Source organism: Vipera ursinii (assembly GCF_947247035.1).
Source record: "Vipera ursinii genome assembly, chromosome: 2".
Classification (NCBI taxonomy): Eukaryota; Metazoa; Chordata; class Lepidosauria; order Squamata; family Viperidae; genus Vipera; species Vipera ursinii.
Genome location: NC_139513.1, coordinates 273658396 through 273675796, shown reverse-complemented (window position 1 = coordinate 273675796; position 17401 = coordinate 273658396). Strand labels below are relative to the sequence as shown.

Genomic DNA, 17401 nt, shown 5'->3' with positions numbered 1-17401 from the left:
CAGATCTGAGGATATGGTGTAACAGATGTTACCTTTGGTACAAATTAGGGAGCTATTTCTATCAATATAAGGAGTTAAAACAGCTAGTAAACAGCCAGTTGGAATATCTAATCTCTGTGCTCTTTGTCATTAAAATCTGGTTAGCACTCATTAAGTGTGTTCCCTAGAATTCATTAAATTAACCCTGAACCTGAACCTGGCGAAGTTGCTTTTGGTATCGTTTAATATTTCCAAGTATTAAAACATAGCATTCATTTCTTAGGCTTGCAGACATGCATCGTAATGAGCATAGATTATGGTCTCCGATTTTAAAAAAGCAAACTATAAGGATTGGAGGACCCTTTTTGCTGTAAACAAACGTCCATTATACAATGATTGGCCCATTAAATGGTGTACTTTAGGAAGTAATCTTTCATCCACTCTTTCTCTTACAACAAAACACAGCTGATTCTTCTTTCTTTCAAATTTGTAGAAAATTCAAGCTTATTTCTTTTTTTTTAATCCTACATTTATTATTTATATAAATAATTCAAGGTGGCAAATATCTAATATTCTTTCTTCCTCCTATTTTCCCCATACTAACAAACCTGTGAGGTGAGTTTGGCTGAGAGAGAGGGTCCTTGGCGCAAAGTCATCCAGCCAGATTTCATGCCCAAGGCAGGGTTAGAATTCACAGTTTCTTGGTTTTTAACCTGGTGCCTTAACCATTAGACCAAATTGCATCTCTATTCCCTCTTCTTGTGCTAAGCATACAACAACAATTAGCCAGCTAACCCAAGGAATAGTTCTGAGTACAAATGCAGCATTCAGGTCATGAAAATAGAGTTAGCAAGTGTGATGGTAACTAACAGTTTTGTGAGAAGACTTCTGCATAATTCAGAGCTGATTATTAGATGGTGACTTGAGGCCACAAGACAATACACAAACAGAAGATTTGAAGTCAACGAACTATTACACTGTATTAAAAATGCGATCTCTATATTTTCCAAAACCTTCTCACATATCCTCATAAATATAAGAGCTATTGATTTGCCTGCTCCTATTCTCTGCTTGTCATGTTTTCCATTGGTACTTATTTCAGGAGGCATCTGTGCATCGTGCAATCTTCTTCCCTGTATTATAGTTATTTCATTTATGAATAGATTGCTTTTGTAGCAGCAAACCCCAACAGCCCCACAGACCAAGAATCAATGACCCAGCTCTAAAGAACAAAAGAAGAGATAGAGAATCTTTAACAAATCAAGTACTGTGAAGTTTCCATTCTGAATCTGCTCAACTGTGTGCAGTGCCCACAGGGAGAAAAAAATGCATGTGCATATGATGCCAATGGGCAATGTTAGACATTGGTGATGCCAAGGGTGTCTGCAGGAAAGGTAAAAAAAAGTCAAATGGCCACTATGTGTAACTGAAATCCCATCCCTTTTTAAAGCACATCATGCATGCAATACAAGCAGGCATATACATAGAATGAAGGCTACTGCTAAGCTTGTAAGCCGCCCTGAGTCTTCGGAGAAGGGCGGGATATAAATGGAATTAAAATAAATAAATAAATATAAAATCTATGGAGCTTCAATTGGTCAGTTGTGGTTGCATCTTGACTTTTTAAAACCTGTGTGCTGGGATGGAGGAAAGAAAGGAAAAATTAAAATATTTGACAAAATACTGCATTGTAATGATGAAGAGGATCATCTGTTAGGAGTGGAGTCAAAGAATCAAGATGGAAGCTGTGATTGATATATGCTACAGTCTTTTTTATGTGTGTGCAACATACCTAAAGGAATAAGGCTTTGATCTTGCAGTTGCAACCACTATCTCAACTTTTTTGCCCTGCCACCACCTTGTCTGGACACCCTAGTTGTGTTCCCAAAGGGCATCAAACTAAGCTCCCAGACCTGTGGGTGGTCCATCACTGGAGGTTTTCAAGAAAGTTTGGACAACCATTTATTTGGGGTGATTCTAAGCTAAAATAGGTTTGGTACTTTGTGGTAGTTCATAATCTTTGTCTTAGAATATTTTGTGAAATAGGTCACATTAAAACCGTAACGTAATGTATTTATTATTATATTAAAATTTTAAACTCAACAATTGAGTTTAAACATGCTTGGGATAAACATGTCTGTCATCCAGCAAAAAATTAAAAATAAATACATAAAATAATAATATAAAATAAAATCTGCCAATCCTAGGTCCTTGGGAAGGACTCAGTAGGTGGACAAAAATGCTAAATCCAGTCTGAATATCTGACTGTGCAATGAACCAATAAGGAACAAATAAAATATGTAATAATAATAATAAAATAAAAAATAATAAAAAGTGATTAATTAAAAAGAAAATAAAAATAAACAAAAACTGAAAGGGCAGATTCAATGGACCACTGGGTCTTTTTCTGCTTTCAGTTTTCTATGTTTTTATGTAATCATGAATATAAATAAATTAAAATTTATATTTTACTTAGGTTATAAATTTATTTTGGTTACATAAACAATTGTGTTTTGGTGTTTAGAATGCTGTGTACACCTGTTCTGTACTATCTAAATTATAAATCATACTGTTAACACATGCAATCTGCCACTTTTTTGAAAAATTAGAGGTTAAATTTGGGGCCTTCATCTTTGTCCTAAAGTCCATTAATAAATATAATCTCTTCCTCTACTCAAAGATAGTCACATTTCCTTCATTTAGCACTACTCCTGGATTTTTAATAGTTGTACAACTGGTAGGTCACCAACAGATAGTTTCTATCATCTGCAAATGTTATAATTCTTCTGCTTGAAGGAAAGGAAAGGAAACCAATTATATTAAATAATAATTTTAATTAATATAGGTATCTATATTTCTACAATGGCCAGAACCTTCCCTTGGCTATACAGTCGCAGTACCTTTCTCTTCCAAAAGAGCAGTGGGGAAAAGTTTTTGTAATAATTGGTTTGCTTGTACTTGACATATGCTGCCTTCTCTGCATGAGCACAACGTTGCTTCCAGAAAGGACTCAGTTTATGTAATCCCCCTAAGAAAACTGCAGAAGTCCTGGGGCATTTCACTACGTGGGTCATTCAATCATTGGGATATCATAGGGAGAACAATGTGTGTCCCCCCACATTCTGGATTATGAGTGGTACATTCCATAAACGTGTCCTAGGCTGGATTTTTCCCTGCCCAACAGTTCAGTTTCAGGGTGGTTTTTATCTCTGGTTTGTGTGTCCCTTTATGATGCTGCATAAATATTAAGCCCATCGACCTTCAGAGCCTCTTGCCTTCTCTCTTAATGTACACAACTTCTCACTGGGCATCCTGTGGCTCACATTATCAATTTATTTTCCATTCACTTCAAAATATATTCAGATACTTTCCTTCAGAGATGAGATTGCCAACTAATGGATAAAACATACACTTGGCCTGCTCTTCTGCCTTCAAGGGTTATTTTAATATTAAAAACCAACAGGAACAGGGCATAGCTTCTTTGTTTACAAATTAAACTTAATTAAATTAAACATAATTTCCAACTAATTTTTGCAGAAATAAGTACTAAAAATAGAGATGCAACTACAGGCATCTTTCTCTCATAGAATTATCACTCGCACCCACCATTTTTTCCTCAGTTTAAACTTAACTTTAAAACATAACTTTTAAATGATGCACTGTTTTTCCAAGATATATAGAAAATGGTGACATATTCTTACTGAACATTTTTGTTCTTCCTTTTTTATTATTTTAATTTTTAAACATGTTTATCAATACTGTAGGTTTATATTCTGCTTTCAAGGCCTAGATACTTAGAAAGCCACTCAATACAGAAAAAAACAATGCATATATTATACTACATAAGATATTATTCAAGAAATGTTGTAATAATTTAAAATATTTTATGGAAAAAACCTGACAACATTTACCAGTGTTGAATAAATGCTAGATGGCGATTTGGGGACTTCTCTACAACAGTCTAGTCTGCAGTTAAATGATAAGAATAGCACAATACATTGCAATCTCTAATGTTATACACACACACACAAAACGGATAGGTTTCTACCAAAAAAAACCCTGCCTTTTTTTGGTTCCCTAAAGGCAAAATTATTACTGACTAAAAATGTTATTTACAACTGTCCAAATTTCAGTTACTTTAAAAAAAAAACAGACTTTGCATAGCTAGTGATAGCCAAATCAGAGAAAATGTCAATGCTCTTAACTATGTATACAGATCATCATGGGACTAGTACATTCAGTGTTTAAACTACAACACACTTTCAACAAACTCTGAAGAACAACACTTTTTTTTAGTATGACACAACACAGACTTGATAAATAACATAAGTAGAGTTGCTTCAACAGTGAGATGGCTGGCATATAAATTTAATAAATAAAAATACACTGATGAATTTATAACTGGGAAGAGCTTAAAATATCAACAGTATATAAACAAACTGAAATTATGCAAGCAGAGCTATTTAGGCCAAATATGAATTTTTTTTAATAATTTTTAAATATCAATATTCTTGATGTTGATACTTGAGTCTAAGATAGGAATCTTAGACATACTTAACAATAGCAATATTGTTAGCATATTTAACAATTTAACAATAAGCATTGCTGAATACAATGCATGGCCTTGTCTACAAAAATGGCTGTAACATTTGTGCCATATATTTTAAATTTTAACTGTGGCACTTCTTATCATGTTAAAAAAAAGAATGCTAATTCTTCCCATGGAAATTGCTTCTCCTGGCAAAGGAATAGACCATTATGTTTAAGATGGTTTAATTTATACATATTTCTCTTTGATATACAGCAAACTGTGAAGCAGTCTTGCAACATGAAGAAAACTAGTGTGGTAAATCTTGACAAATTTTTGGAAGACTTCTCACATATAGAAACGGTAAAAAATGAAGTAGAAAAAAAATTATATCCAAATATAAGCACGTCAGATTTACCTTCCTAAGGGACTCTTGGATTCCATTTCTTCAAAAATAATTTCTGGAAAAGAACTTAACAAAATCCCTGTCCTGAATCCCAATAGTTAGAGAACGAATTTTATTGTTTTATTATTGTTGTTTTATTCAGTCAGTATTCGGTTTCAGAAATCAGTCCCCTTACATTCACCATTCTCTGTGAAGCACATCCAAGATCATTCTGGTTTTTTTTAAGGGTCATGCTTTCAGTTTTCTAATAGTTGACCGAATGTCAGTAAACATTCAGCATGTATTTTAAAAAAATAGATTTTTCTGACAAAATAATTGCAGAGCTGGGAAAGATACTTCAAACAAGAGGTGTCATTTGGAATTCAAATAATTTCTTACAGAAAATGTCAGAACTTCATGGGAAAAATCATGTTCTGAATCTTGAGTTGAACAAAACAAATACATTGCTGACAATAAGCCAATCAAGGGAAGAGATGGCTAAACAAGGTAAGCCTTCATTTCCTTGGCAGTGTTTTCCATCAGACATGTGTCGGGTCTATACAATGTGTATGTGATACTATCTGTTAAATAGCGGGTTCTTTGGCGCAGGAATGAGACGTGAAGCTGAGTACAAGGTAACTCATAGTTTATTTCGTGCTGAAACTGTACTGGGGAAAAGTCTGCAACTAGCCGCAATATATAGTCTACCCCCAGGCGTCAGCCAATAGGTTTGAATCAACCATTGCTGCCTGGAGATAGCCAATTGCACCACAGTAGACTTGTAGTCTGGGTTGCTGGAGAGTTGTTAGCTGCTCCCACGTGGTATTCTTTAAGAGCCCAGTACATAACACTATCTTTGTGTAATGAAGGTAGTCCAACAGCAGAGCAACCCCAATACTCTGTCTAGTGGCAATGAACTTTTCCTTGTTGTTGCACCAGCCCAAAAGGAGCTGGCATTCAAAGCATAGGGGTTTTGTAGTGGGAAGAGCACTTCCCTATACATTTCCACTATTTAAAAAGCAACTGGAAAGCAATTGGATCTTTTAGGGAGTGAAGTTCACTGCCACTTTAGAATGGCTCTGGATATTGCTAACAGGTGAATGAAAAGGGGCACAGTAACTAAGCCTCAAATCCAGTGGTGGGATTCAAATAAGTGAACAATCAGTTCTCTGTGTGGATGCTGCTCCCGGAAGTCCATTCTAGGCATGGGCAACAAAAAATTAACTACCATTTCTGCCGAACTGGTGCAAACTGGCTGAATCCCACCACTGCTCAGATCTTTAGATATGGAACAGCTGTCATAATAATACATTTCTTTTTCTTCCATTCAGTCATGTCCAATTCTCAGAGACTGCATGGACAAGTCCCTGCAGTTTTCTTGGTTATATTTTTCAGAAGTGATTTGCCATTGCTTGTTTCTCAGGGCTGAGAGGAAGGTGCTAAGGAAGGACAAGAATTCATGATCTCCCAGTTTGTAACCTGATCAACACTATACCAAATTGGCTCTATAGCCATACATACTACCTTGCTATTTCTTCTTGGCAAATGTATTGCTTTTATGCAGGCAAATGTTGCTCCATCTGAAGCAATCCCCTTGTCTCCACCTTGCCCTCTGCAATGCACACATCTTGCCCACTATCATAATAGATACTTGTATACCATGTTGGAAGATTGTTGGGCATTTGTTCATTACTGCAGGACAATGGGTGGTGAACTTATGACACGTGTGTCGAAGGTGACAGGACTGACATTTGGGTGACACACCAGCATTCAGCAACACTTGACAACTATTATTGAAAGCACACTATATTTGGAAATTGCACCATCTTGTGCAATTTTTAGAGGCTGTGGAGATCACGCAAGAATAGAATGTGTTCTTGCACGGTCCTTGGATCCTACAGGGCATGTGGTCTTCAAAGCCTCTGAAAATTGTAAGGGATGTGTGATTTGCAGAGGCTGCAGGAGCTGAAGAAGAGGATTCTTCAAAGCCATCTCAAGAATGAAGGTCTCATGTGACCTAGAACTGCCTCAGGTAATTCTCAGGGGTCTGTTTACAGAAAGGGAATACCACCTGAAGGTAAGCAGCACCAAGCAGATCCTGAGGATCACATATGATGAAACTATATTTTTTTAAAAAATGAATGTGTAAAGAATTGCTTCTCTTTTGTTCGGGTATACATATGACATGGCAGCAGAATCAAGTTGGCATTTTCTGAATTTTTGAGATGCCAGGCCCAAAAGATTCTTCATCACTTCTGTAGAAGAATCAATATTTTAGTACCATTTTTAGATCTTTCCAGAAATGGAAAATATAATAGGACTTTAAACTCGCCACATTTGTATTCCTTGAGCTTTTAAGAAGCAGTGTTTCACATTTTAATTTTAAAATTAATGTTATGAGTAAATGGTCTGAAAATTAAGGATACCAGAGGTCCATCTTGTGGCCACTAACTGCAACTGGAGATAGAACAGGACAACACAGTACATTTTAAAATACAGTTGCTGATACTTAAACTTAAAATAGAAAAAAAAATACTTCAGGTATTAAATTTGGGTTTTCTTTCATTATACCCATGTTAGAAGCATGTGTGCCTCAGCCCAATAATTTTAAAAAGTTTGTATAATTATCAAAATAACAACAATTTAAAAATAAATATGTTAATTTCTTTTCTTTTTTTCTTTTTAAAAGACAGTGCTACTTTCCATAATGTGATTAAAGGTCTTCAACAAACTATAGAAGACCAGTATAATTTGAGAGGTAAATAAGTGCAATGTGATTTCGTAGAGTGTTATTTTTAGTAAGTTGAGAGACAAATCCTGTACAGGTAGTCTTTGACTTAAAACCAGTTATTTACTGACAGTTTACAGTTACAACGGCCTTGGAAAAAGCGCTTTACTACCTGCAGAGTCACATGGTCACAATTTGTGTAGTTGATAACCGGCTCATATTTACAAACAGTTGCAGCATTCTATGGTCACATGATCATAATTTGTGAGCTTTTTTACCTGTTTCCAGCAAAAAACACCCACTGAGGAAGCTTGATTGGCTTAATGACTGCTGTAAAAATGGTCATAAAATTGCATTCAATCTCATGGTGACTCTACTTAGAACTGTAACAACTTGTGATGGAAATTCTGGTCACAACTGTGGTCATAAGTCAAGAACCACCTATATAGCCAGAAGAATTTATGCCTGATCCTTAAGGGGGGAAAAAAAAGCAATTCATGAACAATTTATCAGTACAGCACATGCAGAGTGTTTTTCATGAGAAGCATCTTTCCCATTCAAATCGTCCTTCAGACAGTAAGTTGCTTCTTAAATATTTTCCGTTCTATTGCCACTCTCTGATTTGCATCCCCTTTCCAAGAATATTATTCCATAAAAACAAGTAAAAAAAATATTATTCTTTTGTGGCATTGATTTTGCAAGCATATCCAGTTGAGGGAGAATACCAGAGTGAAAAGATTCAGGAACCTTTAACTTTTGTCTTCTCTTGTTGTCTTAAGCAAGAACCCCTTAATTTATTTTGCCTTGCAGTTTTAAATCAGTTTAAATCAAGATAAAACATATAAGGAAGAGTTGCTGGAATTGGGAATGTCTAGTCTAATGAAGAGATGGACCAGGGGAGACATGATAGCAGTGTTCCAATATCTCAGGGGTTGCCACAAAGAAGTGGTGGTCAAGCTATTCTTCAAAGCACCTGAAGGCAGGACAAGAAGCAACGGATGGGAACTAATCAAGGAGAGAAGCAACCTAGAACTAAGGAGAAACTTCCTGACAGTTAGAACAATTAATCAGTGGAACAACCTGCCTCCAGAAGGTGTGAATGCTCCAACAATGGAAGTTTTTAAGAAGAGATTGGACAGCCATTTGTCTGAAATGGTATAGGGTTTCCTGCCTGAGCAGGGGGTTGGACTAGATGACCTCGAAGCTCCCTTCCAACATCATCATCATCATCATTATTAATAATCATCATCATCATCATCATCATCGCACAGTCAGCCAGATGTTCAGACTGGATTTGGAATTTTTGTCTACCTATCGAGTCCTTACCAAGGACCTGGGATAGGCAGATAGGATGGAAGCAGTTCCTAGTAAGGCTGCCTTTTGCAATTGACTAATGGCGAATTTGTCAATGCCAATGGTGTTCAAGTGATGCTCCAGTTATTTTGGAATTGCACCCAAGGCACCTATTACTATTGGTACTACCCTTGCTTGCCTTTGCCACAGTCTTTCTATTTCTATTTGTAGGTCTTTGTATTTTGTTATCTTCTCCAGTTCTTTCTCGTCTATTCTGCTGTCTCCAGGCACTGCCACGTCCACTATCCAATCATCATCATCATCATCATCATCATCATCATCATCATCATCATCATTATTATTATTATTATTATTATTATTATTATTATTATTATTATTATTATTATTATTATTATTAATCAAGGCAAGGATTCTTACTATTTTTTAGAGTTCAGAACAGTTGGGAATTTATTTATTGCTCTTATTTTGTAATATTAATATTCTTATATAGATGAAAATGAGAAACTCAAAAACACAATCCAGATTTTAGAAGAGAAATTGAAGACTCATGAAAAGGTAGGAGCATTCTGTTTTCAAAACTTCTTATTTCTGATTTCTAGGGATGATTTATTTAGATGATTTTCTGATTTTTATAGTAATCACTACCATCTTCCTTATTGTTCATTAATGACTTAAATAAAAGCATATTAGACTGTTGGATTAATATTCAATGCCTTATTTGGGGCTCACCATCACAAAAAAGGCCAGCATTGTTTCTGGGTAGTTTTTTACTTGTTCCTGATAGTCTCCAGGAGTTGTAACTGGGATGGAGCAATTATTTGCAAGTGCATAACAGCAACAGTACGTACATTGGTAAAATTTGCTTATTACATTTTATGACTTTTTAAGGCAATTGTATAAATACAAACATCTTTACTGTTTGGAAGGAAGACTTTGCCCTTTACTACTAAAGCATAATGTTTGAATGCAAACCTATGTTCAAATTCCCATTAAAAAGCCTTGGAAAATTATCTTATTAGAACATTGAAAAGGCTCAGTGGATTTATTTCTGGCTCAGCTGCAGTGCTTCTGAAATCACACACACACACATCAAGGTTTCATTTGCAGTGATTGAACTCTGCAGAATTTGTGGACAATCTGTTTTCCTACTGTCTGGGAAGCATCACCTTACCTCCTGGCTTTTAGACTGATGTTGCAAACTATTCATAACTGATAAAGGGGAAACACGGCTTACTTCTCTGCAACAATTTAGATTTGTTTTTAATACAATCAGACAAATGCATACATTCCTGTTGATTCCACTATAATAGGATTTATCCTAGCTCTTTAGAGCTTTAGTAGTTCAGATCAAAGAAACATGAGATAAATTGACAAGATTTAAGTCATTACTTCCTCTTCAGCAGGGAGTCAGAGAATTGCAAAGTGGCACCCGGCTACTTGTTCTTCTTTGAGCAATGCCCTCATGGAAGGGAAGGGTTTGCAAATTGTTTTCTTTTTGTGTGGAGTTTGAGAGGACTTTTGTTGCTTTAAGACTGGCTTGATCTCTTTTGAAGAGAGTGGTATTTGAAGACCTTCAATCTGTTGCTTGAGATCTCTCTCTCCCCCCCCCTTTTCCCTAGATTAGTTTTCTGCTGCCTGTCTATAGGCATTAAGCATTTCCTTCTAGCCAAGTTAAAATGCTAACCAAAGATACTAGCATAAGATTTGCTACTAGCATGATACTGCCAAATAGGGCTATACTCTTTACAATCTGGAGGGCACGTTAAGGACAAGTATTGGTAAATTCTCTTGGCTTAGTTCCTCTCCCACCAGACCTTACCAGCTAACAGGAAAGAATTTTGACAGACAGCTAGACCCCTATTCCCTATTTTCAAAAGAAGTCCAAATCACAGCTGCTAGGTACAAGGAAGGTTGCACTGTGAAGAAATTGAGAAAATCAGCTCATTTTTTTCATCCACCTCCCTCCCATCACTCTCTCTCTCTCTCTCTCTCTCTCTCTCACACACACACACACACACACACACACACTGCCTGTCTCCATCACTTTTAGTCAGCTCTTGTTTTGCTTGATTCAGATTTCCAAACTATAGATTGTCTTACTGGTAGGTACAAGAGGAGAGCCCAGTTTAAAAGAATTGCACTTTCCATCTTTCCATGGCTCTGGAAGACCATGCCCAGGAACCAGTGGGTTCAGGTATGCCTGTACCACCTAAAGTGACCAATAGGTGCCAGAATGATCCCAAAGCTAAAGGAACCCCTTGAGCAGGGGTGGGCAACCTCGGCTCTTTTATGACTCATGGACTTCAACTTCTAGAATTCCTGAGCCAGCTTGGCTGGCTCAGGAATTCTGTGAGTTGAAGTCCATGAGTCATAAAAGAGCCAAGGTTGCCTACCCCTGCTCTTGAGGAACCGAATTTAAAGTTTCAGTAAAAAAAAGCAATTTGCATTGAATGAAAATTATTTATTTTATTTATTTATTTTTATTACATTTATATCCCGCCCTTCTCCGAAGACTCAGGGCGGCTTACAAGCTTAGCAGTTATGTTAAGATATGTTAAGATAAATCAATTGCAAAGACTTATATATTTCAATAAATTCATAGGAATATGAAAATATGGTTGATAAACTCATTATGGAAATAAAAAACAAGGAGAAGGAACACAACCATGAACAGAGCAAACTTCACAGCGACATGAACAAGCAACGTAAGCATAATAATATGTATACAGTGCTTGAGAGATACACAGTGTAAGGCATAGCCTTCATTGGGTGCACTATTAATTTATTTTTTCACTAATAAAAGATTGAGAATTACATATTTCAAGTATTTCAAAAATATCTATTCCCAACTGAAAAAGAGAGTAAGTGTAAAGTTCCACATATATGCTCTGCACATCTTTAATAATTTATTTTCCATTCTAGCAAATTAGGCAGTTTTAGATGTGTAATACAGTTTGTTCATCCTGCCTTTCAGATACGAATTGTGTCATAAAAAAACCCTTTACATCACCTAAAAAACAAACTAGCTTTTACTTCTGCTTAAAAACAGTAAAGAAAATATACCAGCAAAAGGGAAGAGGAAGTAAGGGATTTCTTCAAGTTTGCAACAGAACCGTGAATGCATTGCTATAATTTACCCATAATTCAGAGCAAGCTAGTCTCTGAGCAGCAGCTGGTGGTCCTTCATGGATAGCTGATGGATAAAACAAGAATTCAGTGGTTTTCTACTCTTGACACCAGAGCAACTGTAAAAATAGGATCTGATGTTTCTTTTTTTGGCAGGGAGGAGACAAGCAAGTTTTCAACAACAGCTGCTTTTGCTTTAGCTAGTGTAGGGAGCCAGATTGTCTTCTTACTAGTATGTTCTTTCTGGGAAGCAAGGTATACGGTCCTCCAGTGGCCCTTGACCCCTTGGCAGATGGATAAGGACAGAATGTGCAACCACTTAATTCTCTTGGACAACTGCTAATTGCGGCAACATGTTCTAATCTAGAACATCTATACAATATGGAGACATGAAGAAGATATGAAGAATACAGAAACACTTGGACTTGTCCCATGCCTTCAGAAGGACTTTGTTTTTTGCAGAGTAAATGCACATTGTTTTCAAGATATTTAATCTAATTTTTTTACCATAAGAAGTATGAAAATGAAACTAGCAATGACACCTAATACAGAGAAAGATAAAAAGTAAATTTGATTGACCAAGATTACAAGCTCAAATATTAGTTTATAATATGCTGGAAAGGATGGCAAAGTGTTTTATTTCTCCTCTCTTGTTGCATCAGTAGGCTGTTGATCATCATCCTTGTTTAACATAGCAAATTCACTATTAAAGGAAGATGAATGGAAGCATCCCCAGTGATCACGGTGACCATTTTATTCAACATTTGTTGACTAAGTCACCCAGATTCATCAGTCTTGACTTCTACTGGGCAGAGTCTGATTTGGTGACTGTGGAATGATTTAGTTCTGTTATTCGAGATTAATTCTGGTCTGCTGACTCCAAGGAAGTAAATATGACCCTTTCTATTTGAAAGAATTATTCATGCTCCTCCTAACTCCCTTTTATTGATTATACTCAGCTTGATATTGCCAACCCGCAGTGCAACTGGAGATGGCACCTATCCCAATTCAGGATGTTGCTACAATCTGGATGGTATGAAAGAAGCTAAAGCTGAATCCTAGCAAAATGGAGTTACTGATTGTCCTTTGTAGTTTTCTGTTCATTCCATTCTTGTTTCCTGAGGGGTAGCATCACCCTTGAGGAAGTAGGTTACAGTTTGTAGGTCCTTCTGCACTGCTGAATGATCAGTGGAGATTATAAATAAGGGAAGCTTTCCTCAACTTCTGGTATGTATCAACTGCAGCCTGTTCACCCTCATGAAGGTAGACTTCGGCAATCTGTTGTAGATGGGGCTGCCTTTGAGGCTCATTCAGAGCTATAGGTGGGTGAGAATACAATGGCCCACTTGTTGACTACTGTTAATTTCTATTACACTTATTTTGCATTGGTTCCCAATAGGTTTCCGGATGCAATTCCAAGTGCTAGTTTTCACTTTCAAAATCTTGTATGGCTTACCATCCATGTACTTGGAGGAGCAACTACGCGCTGGGGAGAGCTCCGTAGCCCCCAACAATAAGGCGTCCCCCCAGGAGCCCCCCAGGGACGTCAATGGACCCCTGGGGTGGGGCAAGAATTTCGGGCAAAACAGCTGGGTAACTATGCCGCCCGCTGCCTCCCGGAACAACTGCAGGGGTGCCAGGACACCCCTGCCCCGCCGCCTGGGCCGCTGGCGACCGTTATAACGGAGCCAGCACCCTCCGCCCTGCCTCTGCCGCTGTCAACTGCTGAGCAAGGGCGGCGCCTCCGCCGATCAGCTGTGCGGCGGAGGCCCCGGCGGGAAGGATGGCAGCGGCTGCGGCAACGATTTTTTTCAAGCCCCCAGGCTGGTCGTGGATCCAGGGAGGCTGGCAACGGCGATGGCGGTGGCGGCGGGGCGCCTCCAGGCCCCCCCCCTGGCCATCGAGGAGGGGCCGGAGGCTCTGCTCTGCCCCGGCCCCCCCACCGGCTCCCGGGCGACGGCGGCGTCTCCAGGTTATCAGCGGAGACGCCGCGGACCAGCTGGACCAGCTGGGTGGCGGAGGCGAAGGCATCGGCGGCGCCGGAGGTGAGAGACCCGCCCCTGGACCACGGCAGCCGTCGCAGCCATCCAGGAGGGGCCAGAGGCTCTGCTCTGCCCCGTCCCCCCCCCCCACCGGCTCCCGGGCGACGGCGGCGTCTCCAGGTCATCAGCGGAGACGCCGCGGACCAGCTAGACCAGCTGGGTGGCGGAGGCGAAGGCATCGGCGGCGCCGGAGGTGAGAGACCCGCCCCTGGACCACGGCAGCCGTCGCAGCCATCCAGGAGGGGCCGGAGGCTCTGCTCTGCCCCGGCCCCCCCACCGGCTCCCGGGCGACGGCGGCGTCTCCAGGTTATCAGCGGAGACGCCGCGGACCAGCTGGACCAGCTGGGTGGCGGAGGCGGAGGCATCGGCGGCGCCGGAGGTGAGAGTCCCGCCCCTGGACCACGACAGCCGTCGCAGCCATCCAGGAGGGGCCGGAGGCTCTGCTCTGCCCCGGCCCCCCCCCACCGGCTCCCGGGCGACGGCGGCGTCTCCAGGTTATCAGCGGAGACGCCGCGGACCAGCTGGACCAGCTGGGTGGCGGAGGCGGAGGCATCGGCGGCGCCGGAGGTGAGAGACCCGCCCCTGGACCACGACAACCCTGGACCACGGCAGCCCTCGCAGCCATACAGGAGGGGCCGAAGGCTCTGCTCTGCCCCTGACCGGCTCCCGGGTGGCGGCGGCATCTTCGGCGGTAAGAGCAGCGGTGCGGCGTCTCGACCACCGTGGGCTGCCCCTGGACGGCGGTGCCTCCGAAAGATGCGCACCAAAGGAGACGCTGGACAATGGAGGCGACGGCCCGACCCACCTCCTCGAAACATCTTGATCGGAGACGGCAACACCAGGGGCATGACACCAGGGACTCCCGTACCTCTGAGATGCCACGCTCTGGACGGTCCCCAACCAATAGGGGCCATGGAACTGCGGCCGGGAACAACGCCCAGAGGATCAGGGAGGGAACTGTTTGGGGCGGCTGAACCACCGGAGCTGACGCCAATTAATGGATCCCTCCATCCTGCCTTCTGCCCATTCTCACCCATCTTTGCCCATTCTCTCCCCACAGGACATAACGGGCCTGGGTGCTAGCCACGGTGGCAGAGTGGCTGGGCCATACACCTGCTACCCCATAGTGGTGAGAGCTCTATGGGGTATGCCTCACCCAGAGTACGTTCTGGACCACCTCCGGAAGCAGAGACACAACCCATCGTGAGAGGATGAGGAGTGGCCTGCTTCTGGGGGTTCGCCCAGCCAAGTGGCAGTGGCAGGGCGACGATCCAGATACGCACCTACCCGGCTCGACCCTCCTGCAAATTCACCATCCAGGGGACAGCCTTCCCGGAACCACCTGTGACTATGCCCGTTCAATACTCTAGCATAGCACTGCACGCCCTCAGGGGTTCCCCACTCTCCTGGGTGCGACCCGCCTGCATCACATCCAATCTTGATGACGGGCCCAACCACTGGGCCTCTGAGAGATGGCCGGGCAGGGTCAGGGGCCTCCAGCACATTCCCATCAAGAGGCCCCTGATTAAGTTCTTAGCTAAGTTTTTTGTGGGGTTAGGGAGGGGGGAGGGAGGAGACTATGGTTGCGCGGGAAAGGCACACCTTCCAGCCACCATAACGCATGCCAGGCCCACGGCCGTTCACGACGGCGTACAACGAGGGCCAGTCGCCGATAACACCCAGTGGCGTACTGACGAACGTCCCATCCCTAGGATGGTGGGGAATGGCAGAAGGTGCACAGACAGAGGGCCGTATCGTCACCGGGAGTGTCATCTCCGCTCTGTAAAGGCGGTGAGACGCTCCGACCCTCTGTTCTCCCCCGGAGGACCCGGGAGCAAAGGTGCGCACCCTCCCATGCTGAGGCTGGTCTACCTGAATGCAAGGTCCGCAGCCAACAAAGCTCACCTCATTCGTGACCTATTGGAGAGTGAGCATGCGGACCTGGCCTGCATCACGGAAACCTGGCTGGGCCCAGAGGGGGGTGTTCCTCTGGTTGACCTCTGCCCGCCAGGTTTCCAGGTACTGCACCAGCCCCGGGCTCATGGGAGGGGCGGGGGAGTGGCAGTTATCATCAGGGAATCCCTTAGCCCGCGAGAGACCACCGTCCCTCAGATGGTCGGGTGTGAGTCTCTCCTACTGAGATTCGGCCCAGGGGCGCAGCTGGGTCTGCTGCTGGCGTACCTACCACCTAATCGTGCAGCGGCGGCCCTACCCGAGCTACTCGATGTCCTCTCAGGGTTGGTGGTTGAATTCCCAAGACTCATGGTCTTGGGCGACTTTAATCTACCGTCCCTGGGAGGATCGTCCGAACTGGCTCGGGAGTTCATGGCTTCCATGACGGCCATGGACCTGTTGCAAATAATTTCTGGGCCGACTCATGAGAGAGGCCACAACCCAGACTTGGTGTTCTTGTCTGGACGGTGGCGTGATGATGTCGGTGGGGGTGCCACAACTGTTACGCCCCTGTCATGGACCGATCACCACCTCCTGCGGCTAGACTTCCCCCTTGCCACCCCCCACCGTGGGTGCACGGTGCCAGTCAGATGGTACCGCCCTAGGCGCCTAATGGACCCTGATAAGTTCCAGGCAGCGCTTAGGGACTCGCATGCACCCCCTGCTCACAGCTCGGCGGAAGCCTTAGTGGAAGCCTGGGAAAAGGCAGCCACGGAGGCTCTGGACCGAGTTGTACCCTTGCGGCCTCTGACCCGGCGCAGATCCCAGCGAGCCCCATGGTTCACCGAGGAGCTCCGGGAGATGAAGCGTCGGAGACGGGGCCTAGAGAGCCGTTGGAGGTCCAGTCGATCCGAATCCGACCGATTGCGACTAAGAATCCTCACCAGGTCTTATCTCGCTGCGATAAGGGTGGCAAAATCCAACTACTTTTCCACCCTCATCGCGTCCGCAGATAATCGCCCAGCTGCCTTGTTCAGGGTGACTCGCTCCCTATTAAACCAAGAGGTGAGGGAGGAACCCTTGCAGGGTCGAGCCGAGGAATTTGGTCAATATCTGCTGGATAAAATCGCTCGGATTCGAACTGGTCTGGACTCCAACTGGGCTGAGATGGAAGAACAAGACATGGACAGTCTTGTCGACGTCATCTGGGAAGAATTTGATCCTGTAACTCCTAAGGAAGTGGACAGGATTATGAGAAGGTTAAGCTCCTCCACATGCTTACTGGACCCGTGCCCTTCCTGGCTGGCCTATGCAGCTCGAGAGGCGACACGAGGCTGGTTCCTAGCGGTCATCTCTGCTTCTCTGAGTGAGGGTCACTTCCCCACCGCCTTGAAGGAGGCGGTGGT

At 42.6% G+C, this 17401-nt stretch overlaps 1 protein-coding gene across 1 annotated transcript in view; it reads left to right on the top strand.

Moving 5' to 3' along the window:
• Nucleotides 1–17401, top strand: part of LOC310636732 (growth hormone receptor-like) — a 171979-nt gene that overhangs the window by 148104 nt on the left and 6474 nt on the right. Inside the window, exons 11-15 of the mRNA XM_083356817.1 lie at nucleotides 4784–4870; nucleotides 5294–5399; nucleotides 7582–7650; nucleotides 9425–9489; nucleotides 11537–11639. Coding sequence (XP_083212943.1) covers nucleotides 4784–4870; nucleotides 5294–5399; nucleotides 7582–7650; nucleotides 9425–9489; nucleotides 11537–11639 — 430 coding nt within the window. The remainder of the gene's footprint in view (nucleotides 1–4783; nucleotides 4871–5293; nucleotides 5400–7581; nucleotides 7651–9424; nucleotides 9490–11536; nucleotides 11640–17401) is intronic.